We start from the raw sequence: 22,710 nt of genomic DNA on the forward strand, positions 1-22,710 counted from the left end.
GTGAGCTGAGTGACTTCTTTGATCTAAATGTGGGACTAAAACAGAGATGTGTGATGTCTCCATGGCTGTTTAATATATACATGGATGGGGTTGTAAAGGAGGTGCAAGGTAGGGCAGTGGATGTGGGGGTGGCTCTAATGAATAAGGGGGGGATTTGGAAGATTCTGGTGTTGTTGTTTGCTGATGATACAAGATTGTTGAGTGAAGAATGGGAGTTGCAAGGTTTGGTGAATGGACTTGGGACAGTGTGTAGGAAAAGGAATCTGAAAGTTCATGTAAACAAGAGTAAAGTTATGGTGTTTGAGATGAATGAAGTCACAGAATGTACGAGGAGGTTGGATGGTGAGGATATGGAGAATGTGAGTGCATTCAAGTACTTGGGTAGCGTGATGAGTAAAAATGGAACTTTGGGGGATGAAGTGCTTGAAAGGGTACAGCAGGGAAGGAAGGTTGTTGGTTCACTGAATGCAGTGATGAGAAACAGGGAGGTGAGTATGGTTGTCAAAAAGTCACTGCATGATAATATTGTGATCCCTACCCTGACGTAGGGAAGCGAAGCATGGACCTTGCTAGAGGGGAACAAGTCAAGAGTGAGAGCAGTGGAAATGAGTTACTTGAGAAGAGCATGTGGAGTGACATGGAGGGACAGGTTGACGATTAAAGAAGTGAAGGAACATTGTGGGGTCGATGTGAATGTTGTTGAGAAGATTAGGAGAAATACACTGAGGTGGTTTGGACATGAGGAGAGAATGAAGAATGAAAGACTAATGAAGAGAGTGTATGTAGGTAAGGTGGAGGGAGGGAAAGGGAGGGGAACACTGAGGATGAGGTGGAGGGATGGAGTTGAGAGGTATATGGGGGAGGGGGGAGTGAGTTGGGGGGAGGATAGTCAAATGGTGGGTGACAGAGCGACTTGGAGGCATTTTGTCTGTGGACACCCTTTGCGGGATTAGGGCGTCAGGCTATAGATAGATAGATAGATAGATATTAACTTAACTCACTTCTGTACCTCCCATGGCTTTTATAAATTAACTCACTTCTGTACCTCCCATGGCTTTTAACATTTCAGCAGTCAACCCAGGCAAAACATACAGAAATGACAATGATCAGGTGGATGTGCAGCGTGTCCTTGAGTGCAAGGCCTGGGGGGCTAGGTTTATGATGGAGGAGTTGAGAGGCAGGATGAGACTGGAGTGTATTGGTGTTGTGATGAGGAATAGATTGAGATGGTTTGGGCATCTGGCGAGGATACAGATGATGGCTAATTGGGTCCAAAAAGAGAGAAGCATTAATGTTTGGGGTAGGGTTGTGAGAGGTAGACCAAAAAATGACCTGGGACCTGAGTGTGTCCTTACGGATAAGGGACTGAATAGGAAAGCTGCCAGACATTGAGCAGCATGGAGATCAGCCACTAGGTGGCCAATGATAACACATGCAAGCATGTTGGAGCCTTTAAAAACGAAACAAAATGAATCGAGACACACCTGCTGCCTTCCCCAACTGCATCCTGTTTATTGCTCCACTCACAGTAACAGCATTAATTAAAGGACAATAGCCAACCACTGGATCAGCTGACTCCCAACCTTCCCTGTTCCAAACTCCTTATTCAGCAGCTAATTTTACTGCTCTCGGCAGGTGTCTTCAATATCCTCACTATCCACCACTACCTTTCCTTCATCAATCTTCACACACTGTCCGCCAATGATATCCCTATGTTCCCTCTTCGTCTGATCTGCCACCATAAATACCACATTCTTCCTTTTGGCACTATTTAAGTTATTCAGCAAAAGTCTCAGGGACTCAGATTTTTCCCTGTATACCTCCCTTCTGGCCCTATCCTTGGCAGCCAAGCAGCCTATTCCTCTCTGTTACCACCTCTTTTCCATTACAAAAAAGTCTTTTCTCCTTAACTGCACCTTCTACACTCTCATCTTGCCACCATGTTACCTCCTGTCTTGGAAAGCCCCTTATCCATCCACACATTGAATCAGAAACTCTCAAGAAACAGTTCATGGTTTTTAAACTTCCACAATTTCCTCCTCGATGCATCCATAAACTTAAAAACCTGCCTGAAACAAAAAGTTTAAGAACATAAAATTCAGAGTTGAAAAAAAATTTGGTAGGTATGATGTATACAGAAGTGGAAAAGATACGAGACAACTTTCATTAGAGGGGATTGCTTGAGTAGTAGTTTGTGTTGGTTCTAATTCATTCAACCTATGCAATGTCTTAATACTTTTTCTTGTTTCCACCAGATGCTTTTTCTCAGCCTAGAAGAGACTTTTGCAACTTGAGAAACCAGACATGAACTTCAATAAATCTTTCACCGAGAGATCTCTCCCTCATCAAGAGGTAACAAGACAACAGTATCACCAAATTTAATGGGGTGAAGTAAATCACTGACAACTTACATCTGCAGGTTCAGCCATGTCATCATCATCTTTTTGTTCTGGTATATTTTCATTCTTTTTCTCAGTCTCTCCTGCATCATCTTTTGCTGCTTCTGCTTCACTGTGGAGAAGAAAAAAATCAAGACATACAGTATAGAGTAATTCCTCATTACATACTACAACCTCACTACGGTCTGCCTTTTTGCTGGTCTTTTTTGTTACTGACACCTTCAGCCCCATGATATACTATTTTACTGCATCTATTCTTGCTGCTACCACATGATTCCCCCCCCCCCCCATACTCAGAGCACACCACTGGCAATGATGGGATTCATGAAGGGTACATGGTATGCAATTCCTCCAGTCCGAAATTTCTCTAAAGCTGAATAAAACTGACTGATGGTATGGTGCTATACCCCTAACTTGACCCAAATTTTTGTCCGTTTGTATATTTCGCATAAGTTGGATGCTGAAAAAGGTAATACTACAGCTCTACATCCTTTCTACAGCACTTCTTTGTGACTACGATCATATGCTAGTGGTAACCAACTGTTATAAATAAGCATTAAAAATGCAGAGGTGGCACTTTTAGGCCAAATTTGAGAAAGGTGTGTATAGCAGTATCACAATAAAAATTATGACACTGGAGCAGAGTACAGTACAGTATTTAGCATTTTCAACCTGACGGAAAACTAATTTACTTCAATCTTGCAATCTCCACGTCATTTAATTCTGCTTCAGGGATATTTTAAGAGAGGGAGGTTAGATAGATGTGGCATTCAATAACCCTTTCATATGAGAGGACTCCATATAACTCAACAAAAACATCTCAGCTGCAAAAAAAAAAAAAAATCATGGATGACATACAGTACACCTTTATTACACAATCGCTCAATATATAATCATCCACTTTTACAATAAATAAAAATTTAGGGCTCTTTCTTCAGTATAGACATTTTTGCTTACATAAGCCGTCTAGAAACAGAAGGACCTGGCCATTTTCAGGTTCTGACAGGCTGGTATGGGTGGAACCTTCCTCTGCGTACTGGTACAAGGGTCACTGCGATACTCGACCATCTCACACCTCTACCGTGAGGCTACAGTCGCTCCATTTTTTGCTAGAGTCTGACCTAGCATATAGTGTTTTTGAGGAACAGAGGGGTGAGCGGTTCAGCCTATAAGAGTGAGCCAAAAGGGACACACACACACCATTCCTGCCAATCACAGCACCGCCCCCAAGGCCACTCATGCCACCACCACCTCCAGATAGTATCCCTTGGGTTTATAATGCATCGCAGGTGCATTACACTGACTACTCACATTTTTTTGCCATTTTGCATGGATTACAGTGTCAAGATATCAAGTGAAGAAAGTGGTGGTGAACGTCCCCAGATTACACGGAAGCGGCAAGTTCATAAAGACAAGTGGATTAATAGCAAGAGGAAAAAAACAAGGGACAATTGTGAAGCTTACAAGGCTTCACCCCACTGAACTCAGGCCCTTCATGCATCAAACCACCATCAAGCTTGGTGAGTATTCTCCCTGGTATTATGAGTAGTGTAATTTATAGTAATTTTCAGTTTTAACCCTTCCACTTCTGGTGATTATTATTTTTTTTCACCTGGATGTCCCACGCATGGGGATTCTGAGATACACAGTATAAAGATAATTGTTTTGATAAAATATTCCACACCAAAAAATAGACCATAATTTCCTGAGTAAAATGATGTCCAACATAATGTAAAAAAAATAATAATAATAATAATTAAATAAATAATAATAATAATAATAATAATAATAATAATAATAATCTGTGTGGTGAGCTATCAAAACCCATGATGTTGGAGCTCCTCCACTGCCAGGCATATGCCATTCAGTATAAACTCAAAGCTGTTCTGGTGGTAGGTGGTGGTAACCATCATTCACCCAGTTCATGTAGTGCTGCCTACTTCTTCCTTCACCTTTATCATTCTCTTTCTGTGTCTGCCCTCCTCTCTTCCTATTTCTCCCATCTTTCCTGCCATTTTTTATTACTCTTCTGTCCACTTTAGGTAGCTTTACACTGAGTGACAAGCCTATTGGTTTCCTGCAAGCCAGGAAACCATTTACAACGCTGGGTGGTAACCATTTAACCAACCCATACGTGTTCCCTTTGTGTCAACAAGGGCGTTGGTGGAGGGTTAGTGCCCCTCCCCATAAATGACTAACTCAAAGACAATCGGCCACCCCTTACAGGATTATGGCATATGGCTATGGACAAATAGATAGACGAAGCTGTTTTTTTTTTTTTTTTATATGACAGCACCTCTTTTTTTTTACTCTCACTTTCATCTGACAACATAATCTGAGTCATCAGACAGCACTTCCATCAGATCTAATTAGGTTGCCGCGGGAGTGAAGCACCTCATACCTCACGCCTTGACATACTTCTGGTATGTGACGAAAATAATAGGCAATAAAATAGTCTTCCCATGATGACAAGACCTTAGTCTTGCCACCTCCTGATACCTGAACTAGTATTGGGTCCCCAGTACTGGCGAGCAAATATAAAAAGTCCAGAACACGTATACAGTAATACCCCGGTTTAATGATGTAACTGGTTAGGTTAAAACCCATCGTCAGGCGGGGTATCGTATATCGGGGTAGTTTTAACATGTAAAGTAATGAGATGCATTTTTCAGGCTTGGGTTTCCCCCCCAACCAAGTCCAAAACCCAACCAAATGAGCCCCAAAACAAGCTTAAAGCCAACCTAAATGGCCTAACACCTGTAAATAACTCGCTAAAACCAACAAATAAAATATGAAAATTGACAAATATAAGTTTGGAAAAAATCAAGCTCAGTAAACTGTACCCCAAAATGACAATGCTCACCCCACCTGTGGCTAAAACATATTAATCTAAGTCTAAAAAGTTTATAAATCAACCTAAACACACAATTTTAGTCTAAAATATAATTAAAATCAACAAAAAATATAAACAAAAATAAATATCCATCATTAAACTGGGGTTCGGCCATCGTTAGGCAGTGTATGGTGGTATTTCTATCCTCACTGTTAAGCCAGGGCATCACACCTAGGGGTATCGTATATCAAGGTATACCTGTACGTGCGAACCGAGCTAGAGACATTTGCTTAGGGACACATAGACGTGCCACCAGATGTGAAGGCATTAAATGTATACATATGTCCAATATAGGAAAACAACTAAAAACCAATCCAACTTTTATTTTTAAGTACATCCATACATCATCCAATCCTATGTTGCCCAAGGAGGAGCGTAGGATCCCGGGACTAGGCAAGTTGGTCCAGGCATTTAAGAAGAGAGTAACCAGCCTTACTCATCCCCGAGTGGCATTATGTGAGCAATAACCCCAACAACCTCCTGGATATAAACCTTCACCGGCTCAATCCAATTGGAGTGCCGCAATTACCCACTAAACCACCAGGCCCCATGATTTGGTTATATGGTTACCACCCAGCATAGTAAATGGTTTCCTGATGAACATAAAACCATTCAGCTTGTCACTCAGTATACAGTCATCCATAGGCAGATGGAACAGAAAAGAATGAGGGAAAGAAAGACAAAAGAGGGAGTGTAAAGTCACCTGCAGGCTGAACGACGAGGAAAGAAAATAGTAATTATCATTCGAACTGAAAATTATTAACCCTTTCACATCGGGTGCCAAGTCAATGTGCTACTGTAAAATACGTCTGTAGCCAACGCGTGGCATGAGTACATGTTCTGGACTTTTTATATTTGCACGTCAGTACTGGGGGCCCAATAGTGGTTCGGATATCAGGAAGTGGCAATACTGAGGTGCTGACATCATGGGAGGATTATTTTATCGTCTGTTGTTTTTGTCACGTACCAGAAATACCTCGAGGCTTATGGTATGAAATGTTTTCACTGCCGCAGCAGCCTACTTGGATCTGATGGAAGTGATGTCTGATGACTCAGATATGTTGTCAGATGAAAATGAGAGTGAAAATGAAGGTGCTATTATTTAAAAAAAAAAAAAAAAAAAAAAAAAAAAGCTGAGTTTATCATTATAACAAACAGCATACGTCTGCTGTTGAGGAGCTCAAAAAAAAAAAAAAAAAAAACCTGAGTTTATCATTATAACAAACAGCATACGTCTGCTGTTGAGGAGCTCAAAAAAAAAAAAAAAAAAAAGCTGAGTTTATCATTATAACAAACAGCATACGTCTGCTGTTGAGGAGCTCCAATATCACAGGTTTTGACAACTCAAAACACAGGTATTTTTTTTATTATTATTTTTACATTACTTTATGTCAGACATTCTTACTCAAGAAATTATAGTCTATTTTTTGGTGTGGTTATTTTATTAAAACAATTCTTTTTATATATACTGTATATCTCAAAAACCCCATGTGAGGGATATCCAGAAATACACACACACACACACACACACACACACACACACACACAAAATAAATAAATAATGTGAAGGTGGCATATACTAATGTTCATGGTTTAATATTGGCAAGGCTAGAAATCAACAATTTTTTGAGGGTACATGAACCTGATGTTATGTGCTTTGTAAAGACCAAGTTAAGAGAAGATATTGATGTCCATATGGGAGATGGTAAATACAAACTGTGGAGACAGAAAAGAAAAAACGGAAGGAGGAATGATGATAGCAGTGAAGAACTACGTAAATGTAGATACTGTGGAAATGGGAGAAGACAGGGTCGAAGTGATAAATATGAAATTAGAAACTAGAGAGAATAGCAAGAGAGATATGGTGGTAGTGTATGTTCCCCCTAAGACAAGAGCATGGAGTGATGATGAATACCATGAAATGTTGTCAGACATGGCTAGTTATTTACAGAAAAAGATTGAGAAAAGCAAAAATATATTTTTAATGGGTGACTTTAACTGTAAAGAGGTGACCTGGGAGGAATGGGACTCAGGAGGCAGAAAAGATTCGTGGGGCACTATATTATTAAATATAACAATGAACAATGTGATGATGCAATGGGTCAAAGAAGAGACATGGTTCCGAGGTGAGGACACACCAGCAAGACTAGATTTACTGTTTACCAAAGAACCCGATGTAATAGAATCCTTGAAATATCTGTGTCCTATTGGAAAAAGTGATCATGTGGTCACTGAGTTCCAGATGATAACAGGGAATGTGGAGCCAAGAGACGAGCTTTATAGGCAGGGAAGATACAACTTTGGAAAAGCAAACTTTACAGGATTGAGAAAATTTTTTGAAAATGCAGATTGGAGAAAATTCAGAAAAACAAGAGAGATACAGAGGAAGTGGGATATTTTTCTAGGCCTCAATAATTTGAGAGTGGAAAAATTTGTGCCAAGAGTAAGGGGGAAAGAAAACAGGAAAAAGGAGTGGTTTAATAGAAGGTGTACGATAGCAAAAAAAGAGAGAGAGACAGCGTGGAACAATTGAAGAGAGGTAACAACAAAACAAAGGAAGAATATAAAAGAACTAGAAATGAATATACTGTACAAGAATACGCAGAGAGGAAGAAAGGAATTTTGAAAAAGGTATAATAGACAAATGTAAGGATGAAACCAAACTGTTTTATAGATTTGTCAATGGCAAATTGAAACAAAAGGAAGGAATCACCAAACTGAAAGTAGAAGGAGAGGTCTATAAAGATGAGGCAATGCAAGCAAAAAATAATGAACAAATGTTTCCAATCAGTTTTCACTAATGAAAAGGAGTTTGTGGAAGGAGAGGGAGTGACCAGAAATGTAGTGATAAAAGACATAAAAGTGGAAGTACAGGAAGTATATAAATTACTGGAAACTCAAGATGTAAGGAGCGCCCCAGGACCAGATGGAATCTCTAATTGGGTACTGAAGGAATGCAGAGAACAACTGCCGCATAAGATTCACAGTTTAATTGTGTGTTCTTTGGAAGAGAGGAAAGTGCCTCAAGAATGGAAGAGGGCAAATGTGGTACCAATTTATAAGGGAGGAAACAGGGAAGAACCCCTGAATTACAGACCAGTGTCCCTAACCAGCATTGTCACAAAATTGTGAGAGAATTCTGAAAGATAGATGGGTAAAATATCTGGAAGAGATGAATATTTTGGCTGAATGTCAGTCTGGATTCAGAAGTGGAAGGTTATGTGTTTCCAACTTGTTGAGTTTTTACTCAAGAGTGATTGACGTGCTTCAGGAGAGAGATGGTTGGGTGGATTGTGTGTATTTAGATTTGGTGAAGGCCTTCGACAAGGTACCTCATAAGAGACTAATGTGGAAACGAAAGCATATAGGAGGACTGAAGGGGAACCTCCTGGAATGGATGAGAGACTTTTTGAGAGACAGACAAATGAGTACAGTAATAAAGGCTAGGATGTCTGGATGGAGGGAAGTAACAAGTGGAGTTCCACAGGGCTCAGTGTTGGCGCTAGTAATGTTTCTGATTTACATAAATGATATGGTAGATGGAGTGAACAGTTATGCAAGTCTGTTTGCTGATGATACAAAGATCTTGAGGAAGGTAGAGGTTGAGAAGGAGGTAAAATGCTGCAGGATCTGGATTTGTTACACGAAGGGAGCCAGATGTGGGAAATGAAATTCAATGTAAAAAAATGTAAAATATTGGAAAAGGGTAAAAGTACTACATGACAGTACCGTGATACCAACTCTAAAGTATGGAAGTGAAGCTTGGACGTTGTTGGAAGGACACAAGTCAAGAGTGAGAGCAGTGGAAATGAGTTATTTAAAAGGAGCCTGTGGAGTCACATGGAGAGACAGGCTGACAAATGAGGATATAAAGGAGCGTTGTGGTGTGAATGTGGATGTGATAGGAAGCGTTATGAGGAACACACTGAGGTGGTTTGCCCATGTGGAGAGGATGGAGGGTGAAAGACTGACGAAAAGAGTGTATGTGAGTGAGATGGAGGGGGGAAGAGAGAGGGGGAGGCCAAGGATAAGATGGAGGGATGGGGTGGAGAGGTATATGAGAGAGGGGGATGTGAGTTGGGAGCAGGGCAGTGAAATGGCGGGGGACAGGGCGACTTGGAGGCGATTTGTTTGTGGCCACCCCAAACGGGATTGAGGCGTCTGGCAATAGATAGATAGACAGTAAAAGTACCAAGAGGCCATCACTGAATTACCTGATGGGTAATGAACCAATCACAAAAGTGAGAGAAAAGAAAGATTTGGGAGTGCTGGTCCAGGACAGTTTGTCACCTGAAAAACACATTAACAAGACAGTTAGAGAGACATATAAACTCCTGACTAATATAAGAGTAGCTTTTCATTACATGGATGAGGAGATGATGAAAAAATTGATAGCGGCCATGATTCGCTCCAGGTTAGAATATGCAGCAGTAGTGTTGCTGTTTGCTGATGATACAGTATTGTTGAGTGAAGATGAATGGGAGTTGCAAGGTTTGGTGAATGAATTTGGGACAGTGTGTAGGAGGAGGAAGCTGAAAGTTAATGTAAACAAAAGTAAAGTTATGGTGTTTGAGAGGAATGAAGTCACAGAGTGTGCAGTGAGGTTGGATAGTGAGGATATGGAGAATGTGAGTGCATTCAAGTACTTGGGTAGTGTGATGAGTAAGGATGGAGCTTTGGGGGATGAAGTACGTGAAAGGGTACAGCAGGGGAGAAAGGTTGTTGGTACACTGAAAGCAGTGATGAGAAATAGGGAGGTGAGTATGGAAGTTAAGAAGTCACTGCATGATGGTATTGTGATCCCTACCCTGACGTATGGAAGCGAGGCGTGGACCTTGAAGGGGAACAAGTCAAGAGTGAGAGCAGTGGAAATGAGTTACTTGAGAGGAGCATGTGGAGTGACGTGGAGGGACAGGTTGACGAATGAAGAAGTGAAGGAACGTTGTGGGGTAGATGTGGATGTGGTTGAAAAGATTAGGAGAAATACACTGAGGTGGTTTGGACATGTGGAGAATGGAGAATGAAAGACTGACTAAGAGGGTGTATGTAGGTGAGGTGGAGGGAGGGAGAGGGAGGGGTAGACCAAGGATGAGGTGGAGGGATGGAGTTGAGAGGTATATGAGGGAGGGGGGGGTGAGTTGAGGGGAGGGGAGTCAAATGGTGGGTGACAGAGTGACTTGGAGGCATTTTGTCTGCGGCCACCCTTTGCGGGATTAGGGCGTCGGGCTAAAGATAGATAGATAGTGTTATCCCCACACAAAAAGAAAGATATAAACAAGATTGAAAGAATACAAAGAACAGCAACCAAAATGGTCTCCAGTCTGGCAGATCTGTCGTAAAGAGAGAAGCTGGAAAAGCTGGATTTGCCTTCCTTAGAAGAAAGGAAGAAAGAGAGGCAACATTGCATTGTTCAGGATCAATGATGGGAGTAGATAAAATTGACAAAGAAGATCTGTTTTTATGGGATAAGAGAGTAACATGAGGACACGGAATGAAACTGAAGAAGCCAAGCTGCTTGAAGGATATCAAGAAATATAGTTTTCCTTATAGATGTATAGACCCATGGAATAGCCTGGACAAAGAGCTCGTCCAGTCTAAAATCTTAAACGAGTTTAAAGCTAAATTTGACTTACTGAGAAACAGAGACAGGACCCCGTGACCATAGCTCATTTCCTGTATATCACAATTAGGTAAATGCACTTTGGTAAATATGGCGGTAGTGTATGTTCCCCCAAAGACGAGAGCATGGAAGATGACGAATACCATGAGATGTTGTCAGATATGGCTAGCTACTTGCAAAAAATAATTGAGAAAAGCAATAATATAATTTTGGTGGGTGACTTTAATTGTAAAGAGGTGAACTGGGAGGAATGGCACTCGGGAGGCTGCGAGGATTCGTGGGGCACTATGTTATTAAATATAATAATGAATAATGTGATGACGCAATGGGTCAAAGAAGAGACATGGTTTCGAGGTGAGGACACACCAGCAAGGTTAGATTTACTGTTCACCAAAGAACCCGATGTAATAGAATCATTGGAATATCTCTGTCCTTTGGGAAAAAGTGATCACGTGGTCATTGAGTTCCAGATGTTAATAGGAAACGTCGAGCCAAGAGACGAGCTTCATAGACAGGGAAGATACAACTTTGGCAAAGCAAATTTTACAGGATTGAGAAATTTTTTTGAAAATGCGGATTGGAGAAAATTCAGAGAAACAAGAGAGATACAGAGGAAGTGGGATATCTTTCTAGACCTCTATAATTTGGGAGTGGAAAAGTTTGTACCAAGAGTAAGAGGGAAAGAAAACAGGAAAAAGGAGTGGTTTAATAGAAGGTGTATGATAGCCAAAAAAGAGAGAGATAAGGCGTGGAACAATTGGAGAAAGAGAGGTAACGACAGAACAAAGGAAGAATATAAAAGAACAAGAAACGAATACACAAGAATACGTAGGGAAGAAGAAAGGAATTTTCAAAAAGGTATAATTGACAAATGCAAGGATGAACCCAAATTGTTTTATAGATTTGTTAATGGTAAACTGAAACAAAAGGAAGGAATCACCAAGCTGAAAGTAGATGGAGAGGTCTTTAAGGATGCGGCAATGCAAGCAGAAATAATGAACAAACGTTTCCAGTCAGTTTTCACTAAAGAAAAGGAGCTTGTGGAAGGGGAGGGAGTGATTAGAAATGTTCTGGTGATGAAAGATATAAAAGTGGAGGTGCAGGAAGTGTATAAATTACTGGAAACTCAAGATGTAAGGAAAGCCCCAGGACCTGATGGAATTTCTAATTGGGTACTGAAGGAATGCAGAGAACAACTGGCGGATAAAATTCACAGCTTAATTGTATGCTCACTGGAAGAGGGGAAAGTGCCAAAAGAATGGAAGAGGGCAAATGTGGTACCAATTTACAAGGGAGGAAACAGGGAAGAACCCCTGAATTATAGACCAGTGTCTCTAACCAGCATGGTCGCAAAATTGTGTGAGAGAATCCTGAAAGACAGATGGATAAAATATCTGGAAGAGATGAATATTTTGGCTGAATGTCAGTTTGGATTCAGAAGTGGAAGGTCATGTGTTTCAAACTTGTTGAGCTTTTACTCAAGAGCGATTGATGTGGTACAGGAGAGAGATGGTTGGGTGGATTGTGTGTACTTAGACTTAGAGAAGGCCTTTGACAAGGTACCTCATAAGAGACTAATGTGGAAACTAGAATATATAGGAGGACTAAAGGGGAAACTTCTGGAATGGATGAGAGACTTTTTGAGAGACAGAGAAATGAGGACAGTAATAAAGGAAAAGATGTCTGGATGGAGGGAAGTAACAAGTGGAGTCCCTCAAGGCTCAGTGTTGGCGCCAGTAATGTTCCTGATTTACGTAAATGACATGGTAGATGGAGTGAACAGTTATGCGAGTCTGTTTGCTGATGATGTAAAGATCTTGAGGAAGATAGAGGTTGAGGAGGATTGTAAAATACTGCAGGAGGATTTGGATAGGATACACAATTGGAGCCGGACGTGGGAAATGAAATTTAATGTAAAGAAATGTAAAATATTGGAAATGGGTAAAAGTACCAGGAGACCATCACTGAATTATTTTTTGGGTAATGAATTAATCACAAAAAGGAGAGAAGAGAAAGATTTGGGAGTGCTGGTCCAAGATAGTTTGTCACCAGAAAAGCACATTAACAAGATAGTTGGAGAGACTTATAAGCTCTTGACTAACATAAGAGTAGCATTTCATTATATGGATGAGGAAATGATGAAAAAATTGATAGTGGCCATGATCCGCCCCAGGTTAGAATATGCAGCGGTAGTGTGGTGCCCACACAAAAAGAAAGATATAAACAAGATTGAGAGAATACAAAGAACAGCAACCAAGATGGTCCCCAGTCTGACAGACCTGTCATACAGAGAGAGGCTGGAAAAACTGGATTTGCCTTCGTTAGAGGAAAGGAGAAAGAGGGGAGACATGATTGCGGTGTTCAGGACCATGGTGGGAGTAGATAAAACTGACAAAGAAGATCTGTTTGTATGGGATAAGAGAGCAACAAGAGGACATGGAATGAAATTGAAAAAGTCAAGCTGCTTGAAGGATATCAAGAAATATAGCTTTCCTTACAGAAGTATAGACTTATGGAATAGCCTGGACAAAGAGATCGTCCGGTCTAAAAACTTAAACGAGTTTAAAGTTAAATTCGACTTATTGAGAAACAGCGACGGAAACCCACGAGCATAGTACATTCCGTGTATATCACAATTAGGTATATTCTTAAATATTTGGAACAACTTAGACAAAGAGGTGGTGCATGAGAAAAACATTCATGTGTGTAAAGGTAGACTTGATAAATGTGGACATGGAGACAGGACAACACGAGCATTGCTCAATTCCTGTATACTACAAATAGGTAAATACACACACACACAAAGTGGAAGGGTTAACATGGTTATTTTACCATTACTATACTTATCAAATTATTACATTTTTGTCTCCAAAACTTATTTCACTATGAACATTGCAATGTACCCAATAACTGTACTGCAGCTACACATTTTGATACAAAATTTTGCTTTCTCGTTCTTCTTTTGTTTTATTGTGTTCGGTTTGGCCAGACAATCATTATGTTACATAATACATGGATCTTTAATCTGTTTTGAGGGGAAGTAATGAAAAAACTTTCAAGGTCATTACCTGAAACTATCATTTGGTACCCTCGCCCTTCCATCTCCAGATGCCTCATATGATCACTACAATGTCCCCTAATTTCCATTATATGATCCTTTTCCTCACTTATACGACTGCTACGTATCGTATCATTTATAAAGGCTTCAACATACTGTACGTGCATGCAACGACCTTGGTCACCTAATGGCAGCTCTCCATGCTGCTCAATTTCTGGCTGCCTCCTTATTTAGTCCATAATCCCTGGTCACACAATGACCTTGTCCCAGGTCTCTTCAACTGTAAACCTAGCCCCCCCAGGCCTCACATTCAAGGACACACTACACATTCACCTAGTCACTGTCATTTCTGTACGTTTGAGCCAACAAATATCCTATTCCTTTACTGTCCAGGTCTCACTGCCATACAGTATTACACTCTTAACACATACCAAATTCAAAGATCCCATGGCATGGAGGAAGAGCCCTCTCAGTGTCCTGATATGCAGCAGCTCCCTGAACTTCCTCCAACTACTCCTTATCTGAGTCACATCCCCATCATAAAATGAGGGCATGCAGTTCTCTTATTGAAGGTTAAATCCACCATCAATTACACGAAAATGGTCGGATAACACTCCATCACTACCTACGAATCTGATGCGCAAGTTTCACCAAATATACAGCGATAGTTGAAAGGGAAATATCGTTAAACTTTATAAACATCACATTTTAGGAAGAGAAAGAGTGTAGGTTGATTACATAGAAGTCTGGGGGAAGAAGCAGCCAGACAGACTATTTCCTGGTCAGGAGGGCTGATTGGAGGTCAGTAAGGAATGTTAAACGTTATAGGGAGCGAGGAATGTGTGCAGCATCACAAGTTATTGTTATATGGCATTGTGTTTAATGAGCGGATGATGAAAAAAAGGACCTATGCACCTAGGAGGAAAATATGGAAACTGAAAAACCAAGCAGTATGGGGTGCCTTCAATAGGGAGATGGGAGTGGTGGCTGAACAGGGAGACATTGACAATAGTACAGAACCCTCAAGAGCAATCTCCTGAAAATTACTGATTCAGTAAGTGGATGCACAAGAGGCCCATCAACTCATAAACTAACCTAGTGGTGGGATGAGGGTGTACAAGCTGCAGTTATGGAGAAAAGAAGGCTTTTCTGGGAATCCAAGAAGGGTGGCAACAGAGAGAAATACTTGGCTACCAAGCACAGGTCTAGAAAAGAGGCTTACAGGACAAAGTCTGAGTCACAGAGACTTGTACTTGATAACCTAAATTGTGTGGAAAGGAAGAATATGATATTTAAGGTGGCAAATCAGATGAAAGCAAAGAATAGGGATATCATAGGTGAGAAATATGTGAAGAATGATGAAGGAAGGGTAGTGGTGAACAGTGAGGATATTAAAAGATGCATGGAGAGAGCATTACAGCCAGCTGTTGAATCAGGAGTTTGACTGGAACAGGGAAGGTTTGGAGTCTCCAGATCCAGTGTTTGGCCCTTGGCCTTTGATTGACACTGCTACTGTGAGAGAGGCAATAGACAGGATGCAGGTGGGGAAGGCAGCAGGTGTGTCTGGGTTGACTGCTGAAATGTTGAAAGCCTCAGAGATATAGGAGTGAGGTTAGTCACTCACCTGATCAATAAGATTATATATGATTGTGTTGTCCCAGATGATTGGCTGAGGAGTGTAACAGTAAATGCATACAAGGGGAAGAGTGATGCCATGGAAAGAGGAAATTATAGAGGCATAAAGCTCTCAGACCAGATAATGATGGTAATGGAGAGAGTTCTGGAAGGCATGATTAGAGAAAGAGTGACTACTGATGAGATGCAGTTTAGGTTTATGCCAGGCGAGGAGACCACTGATGCCATAGTCACTATTCAACAGCTTCAAAAAAATACATAGGAAAGAAAAGGGAACTCTACTTTGGTTTAGATAATTAGGAGAAGGCCTATGACTGAGTCCCTAAAGAGGTGGTGGAGTGGGCAATATGAAAGCTTGGGATCGAGGGTGGCTGGTTAGAGTTCGTATGGCTATGTATGTGGGTGCTCACCCCTAGGTATGAGAGAACGGAGATTTGAGTGATGAGTTTTCTGTGAATGTTGGTGTGCACCAGGAGTCAATTTTGAGCCCCTTGTTGTTTATCATGGTACTTGAATCCCTCTCACGTGACTTCAGAAATGGGCTCTTGTGGGAGATGTTGTATGCTAATGATATGGTGTTGATGACTGAGAATGAAAGGGAGGTGGAGGAAAGATTTATGGTGTGGAGAGATGGTATGGGGCACAAGGGATTAAGAGTGTATGCAGATAAAAAAGAAGTGATGGTATCTATGGTTGGTAGCGGTACTGTTGAAGAAGAGGGAGGGTGGCCATGTGCAATTTGCCACAAGGGCATGGAAAGTAATTCCATCTTGTGTAGTGTTTGTGAAAAGTGGGTGCATAAGAGATGTAATGGTATTAAAGGTAGACTGCGAGATAATGGTGATTTCATATGCATGGTGTGTCAGGGAAAGCTGGTGGAGACTCTCAGGCATGAAAAGATTGAACTTGCTGGTGGATCTCTTGAGCGTGTGGAAGAGTTTGTTATTTAGGAGACATGTTATGTATGAGAGGTGGGGCTCGAGCTAGCTCTGTGGCTTAAGTGAGGAATTAGTTCAGGGAGCTGTTGCCTCTCCTGACATTGAGAGGGCTGTCCCTCCGTGCTATGGGATCTTTGTATGCAGCATGTGTTAGGAGTGTAATGCTGTAAGGTAGAGAGACTTGGGCAGATGAGGAAGAGGATATTCGCAGGCTCAAACGTACAGAAATGACAGTGATTAGGTGGATGTGCAGTGCATCCCTGAGTGTGATGACTGGGGGAGCTAGGTTTACAATAGAAGAGTTGAGGGGTAGGATGGGACTGGAGTGTATTGGTGTTGTGATGAGAAGAGGTAGACTGAGATGGTTTGGGCATGTGGGGGGGATAGGGGATGAAAATTGGGTGGAGAAAGTGAGAAGTGTTAATGTTAGGGATAGGGTTGCAAGAGGCAGCCCATAAAAGACCTGGGACGAGGACACTGAGTGTGACCTCAAGGATAAGGGACTGAATAACGAAGCTGCCAGAAATTGAGAAGCATTGAGAGCCGCCATTAGGTGACCAAGGCCAACGCATGCAAGCATGTTGGAGCCTTCAAAAACAAATGAATGAACAAACTGATTTATAACTTCTTCCGACCAGTTACATATTATGTTCTATTCTTGCTACCATCGGATGATATTATCAACTTAAGCTTATCGTGCTGGACTGGGTTAGTAAGGGTCATATCTATCTACTATAGTTCCAAAAGTCCCTTATGAACTGAATAAAAGTGTCTGAAGATAGTTAAAATATTATCATCATGACTAACCCTATCACCATCATCTATATTTATCTCTTTTCCCAGCCTTGGATGGGGTGAGGTACCATCCAGAGACAAAAATAAACCAGACAATGTGAACCTTACCAAAAGTCTACCCTGGTGAATGGGTCACACCCTCACTAACCATTCAAGACCTCAGAATCTGGACTCCGCCTCGCAGGCATACTCATTCACATTTATATTCTTCATACCACATATCAGCTAGAATCAATTTGATGACTACCACTTCACTCAAAAGGAAACAGATGCCAAACCTTTGTCATATTTTCATACATTTCTGTATGAAATTCTTCCAACCAGCTCCATCCTCTCCCAGTTTCCTAGCCTCACCACTCTCCATAACTGCTTTCGTACACATTACCGTATTTCGCGGCATATAAGACGCACTTTTTTGTCTCAAAGTTACCTTAAAATATCCCCATGCGTCCTGCACGTTAGACTAAGGCAGGTTAGTTAGGCTTCACTGAGAAAAAACTCTTATAAAGATGATCATCTCAATGCTTAGCAATCACAGGTATTTTCTACAGTATGCAGACTTGATTTTATTTTTAAAAATAATATACACTAGTGTGTATATGCAGCAGATTTAAGAAACACGCGAGATCAGAAACACATAAAACTTTCGCGGGTTTGTTTACAGCTCAACTGGCTAACATCGTGAAGATATTTACCGGTTTAGCAATTTAACAGTTTAGCATCCGCACTATTCCAGCAAGCTAACGTACATGATCACTGGTGAACCGTCTGCTAACCTTCTGAAAGGCAATCATGACCACTTTGCTTGCCATCCATCACTAACTAGCAAAGCAATCATACTGGAGAGATGCTGGCTAGTGAAACTGCCAAGTCATCAAAACAGACTTTCGTCACGTATGGAAATACAGTAACCCTAATTAGGTCAGTTACTTTTGTGACATTTTGTGAGTGTATATATGCAGCAGATATTAAAACACAGAAGTTCAAAAACACAAAGCATCCACGGTTTGTTTTCAGCTCAACTGGCCAATACCGTCAAGGGGTTTAGCGGTTTAGCAACTTAGCAGTTTAGTGTCTAGCGTACACCCTACTCTAGCAAGCTAACGTGCTCACTGGTGAACTGTCTGCTAACCTTCTGAAAGGCAATCATGACCACTTTGCTTGCCATCCATTCACTAACTAGCAAAGCAATCATACTGGAGAGATGCTGGCTAGTGAAACTGCCAAGTCATCAAAACAGACTTTCGTCACATAAGGAAATTCAGTAACCCTAATTAGGTCAGTTACTTTTGTGACATTTTGTGAGTGTATATATGCAGCAGATATTAAAACATGCAAGTTCATGAACACTAAGCATTCACGAGATTGTTTTCAGCTCAACTGGCCAATGCCGTCAAGGGGTTTAGCGGTTTAGCAACTTAGCAGTTTAGTGTCTAGCGTACACCCTACTCTAGCAAGCCAACGAAGTTACAGCTTCACTTTTTCAGCCAAGTGAAGTACTTTAGCAATGTCTATGCAACTCAGGGCACACCCAATTACAGTATTTTGTTATGAAAATAGGATAAAATTCACTGAGTAGCATAACTGATGCAATATCTGAAATAGCAGTGCCTGACGGGCATTCGTATCAGCGTCCGCCATTTCTGTTGTATTCTTAGCAGACGAAGCGATCAGAATGATCGACAACGTTCACTCTCTGCATCTCTGCTGCCTAAGCAAAGCTCTCATGATCGGCAATGGGGATCATTTAGGCCGTAACGTCCAAATTTGTTAGGTTAGGTTAGGTTAGGTTGTAAAATCTTTTGCCATTTTGGACGTTACGGCCAAAACCAGAATCCTAAGGTGTAGGTGAGAGTTTGGTGTAGGTGTAGTTAAGGAAGTAGAAATGGGAAGAGTCAGGCTAGGGAACTAATAATCCGCTTATTATAATCCCTTCAGCCCAGCAATGTATTTTATAAGGTAGTTTATTCATGCTCGCCATATGATTTTATTCAGTTCAGGAATCATGTACTGAGGAGGTTAATGTGGGCTGTATCAAATGCCCCAAGTCTGAATATCGCCTGTGCTCAGTTAAAACGATTGCCAAGTTAAAATCGTATGGTGTGGTATAAGCAATTCAATGGATGGTACTGAAGACCATTTACTGTATGAAAGTGACAGTGAAACAGTGATGACTGTGGTGATGACTTCCAGTGATGCTTCAGGACTCGGGGGAAGTAGTGATGAATTCTCAGGATTTGAAGACGAGTGAAATTTTCACCATGTCAGTAATATGAAGTGAATATAGGTATTAGGTGATCATGACAGATGCAACCATGGAAAATTTAGGATCAATGGTGCTGTACACCTTTAGTCTTGCACTGACGATGTTTGGATGAATAAATTGTTTGAGGTGTTTCATATCCTTAAGTGATGATATTTATATTGAACAACCAAATACATTTTGATGATTTTGGCATATAATAAAGCCACTGGGTACTCCAAAACGGACTGATGTAAACGTTTCAGAGGTGAGCGAATGTTGCATGTGGTGTGTACATGTGTGCGTGTGTGTGTGTGTGTACCATAGCGACTAGGAGGCAGCAGTGTTAAGACCAAAAATGGATGTTTTCACAGTACTCGAATGTTTTGAGATGGATATCTGTTTTTAGCAAATTCTGGTAAGAGAAATATGCATTTTGAATTGTTGATGCTGCAAGGAAAACAGCTGACAGTAAGGGAGTGATACTGGGAGAAGAGGGTTGAGCCAGTTGTCTAGCGCTTGGGATGCAGCAGTGTTGCTAAGAGATAGTTTCACCATTCTCAACATGTTTTGAGATGAATGTCTGTTTTTAGTAAATTGTGATCAGTGAAGAACGTATTTTTAACTGTTGATGCTGCAAGGGAAACATCGCTGACAGTGAGGAAGTGATACTGAGAGGAAGGGGTAGAGACTGCTGTCTAGCGACTGGGAGGCAGCAGTGTTACTAAGGTGTAACAATGGATGTTTTCACCATAGTATGTTTTGAAATGAATGTTTATAGTAAATTATGATCAGTGAAGCATGCATTTTTAATTGTTGATGCTGCAAGGCAAACATAGCTGACAGTGAAGGAGTGATACTGAGAGAAGAGAGTAAAAACAGCTGTCTATCCTGTTCCCAAGCAGCCTTGCTATATTGAACTTTGGTTGTAAAACATTGTAATTTGTGTATTTACAAGTGCTACCTTTTTATATTATATGTGGAGGTAATTACAGGTTAGTTAGAGTGCATGATTAATGATGGTAGTCGTCTGATATTGTGCTTGAGTCAAGGCAATGTGAGGAAATTCTGTAACAGGTGTGGAATATGACGGGGTTCTTTTAGGATAAATGAACTGATGTGAACATTCATTGTATTTTATGTTTTCGTCAGTGAATGAAAGAATAGAGTTTATTGACTTCATTTGTGGTTTTAAATTCATAAAATATTAAAAACAGTGTTTATATCAGTTTACTGATACATATTTATCAACAAAGTTGAGATGGCCTCGTGGTTTGAAGTCACGTTTTGTTAAGACGGGGTTTTGTTTTCTCTTTTCCTGTATCATTCTTTGTACATAAAAGAAGAAACTAAAGGATGATGAGCAGTACTGAATAGATTCTGAAAGGTGAGTGTTGTATCTAAGTGATAGTGGCACATATCAGTCATGTTTTGTCATGAAGGGGCATTGTTTTCTTTTCCTGTACCATTCTTTGTATATAAAAAAAGAAACCAAAGGCTGATGATCAGTAATGAATAGATTCTGAAAGGTGAGTGTGTATCTGTGTGGTAATGGCTCTTATCAAGAAACCTTACTGCAGTCTTGGTTGGGGCAAACTTTTTTTTCACAGAACTGCCCTGCCAGAATTAGGGTGCGTCTTTCACAATGCTGCGTCTTACATGCCGCGAAATACGGTAATTTCCGTAGCTATCTACCTTCTTGGCAAACCATACCTCCTCTCACCTTCAAACTCACTTAGATATATATATACCCTTCTCACCACTCTACACTCATTCTCTCCATATGACCATACCATCTCAGTACACTCTCTTCGAACCTGGTGTCCACAAACTTCCTTCCTCTGATTCTTTCACATATTAAATTATTCCTTATCTTGCCCATTCTCTGGATTCCATGCACATTCCTCAACAGCCCCCCTTTCACTAATGTTCCTCTTGACCTCTCATTTTCATGCCACAGCATTGTCTCGCACCCATATGTTAAAGCACTAAAACTCCTTCAATGAAGCCTCTCACAGCCACCACACTCGGTCCTCTGATTCTCATCAAGGCCTTCACAGTACCAGCCACTTTCCTTCTGGGTGCTACTCAACTTTTGCAAAATGAAAAATATACCACTGAAGTGAAGCAGTTATTGAGAAGTGATTACATGTATTCTAAATTGCTATCTGAATCAAACAATATGAGGTCCACATGATTAGATCTTTTCCTTGGAGGGCGAGTGAGAATCCATGTGGAGAGAGTGGAGAATGAAAGACTGACTATGGGGGTGTATGTAGGTGAAGTGGAGGGAGGGAGAGGGAGGGGGAGACCGGGGATGAGGTGGAGAGATGGAGCTGAGAGGTATATGAGGGAGGGGGGGAGTTGGGGGGAGGGCAGACAAATGGTAGATGACAAAGCCACTTGGAGGCATTTTGTCTGCGGCCACCCTTTGCGGGATTAGGGTGTCAGGCTAGAAATAGATAGTGAGTAAGAGCCAGAATTTACCTTTTTTAATGCTGGCAACATGTGAGCCAGGAAAGGGTGCCTGTGGCAAAAGCAGTGGATGTAATGCTTATTGTGTTTTGGACATTTTTGTGGGAAAGAGCAATGATCAGCCCTTAGACCAGTTGTAGGGCATGGATGCTATACTCCCTGAGTGATCATTCTTGTAGTACACTGTTCCCTATTAAACATATTTTGTTATTATGTTGTTCCATTTAAAGTTGTTTTGTTACAGAGTTGCTGATGAATCAACACCCATACTCCCTGAGTGATCATTCTTGTAGTACACTGTTCCCTATTAAACTTATTTTGTTATTATGTTGTTCCATTTAAAGTTGTTTTGTTACAGAGTTGCTGATGAATCAACACCCATTCTCAATGCTGCTCATGATACATTATAAGGCTGCTTTGAAGCCTGATATTAGTATTTTTTAGTAGCTTGGCCCCTGGGTAATGAACCAGAGGTATGACTCTTTAAAGATGCTTCAATTAAAGTAGCACTTTGTCTACAAATCATCTAAAACTCAAGTGAGGATTGACTACATTAATATTAATTTTCTAGCTTCTCCCAACTGAAACTAATAAATGCATGGACAAAGTTGTGTTATTTCAGAACATCCCTTACAGATAATGACTGCTTGTACTG

The 22,710-nt window shown here is 40.9% G+C and overlaps 1 protein-coding gene across 2 annotated transcripts in view; it reads right to left on the reverse strand.

The window, feature by feature from the left end:
* The window catches only part of LOC145397821 (uncharacterized), a 140,263-nt gene that overhangs the window by 90,381 nt on the left and 27,172 nt on the right, over positions 1 to 22,710 (reverse strand). For both annotated transcript variants that reach the window (XM_080270850.1, XM_080270849.1), the window contains exon 6: positions 2,412 to 2,511. In XM_080270850.1, the coding sequence (XP_080126976.1) occupies positions 2,412 to 2,511 (100 nt within the window). The remainder of the gene's footprint in view (positions 1 to 2,411; positions 2,512 to 22,710) is intronic.

The sequence above is a fragment of the Coenobita brevimanus genome, chromosome 43, assembly GCF_032717465.1.
Source record: "Coenobita brevimanus isolate Jiangsu-jjx chromosome 43, ASM3271746v2, whole genome shotgun sequence".
Lineage (NCBI taxonomy): Eukaryota > Metazoa > Arthropoda > Malacostraca > Decapoda > Coenobitidae > Coenobita > Coenobita brevimanus.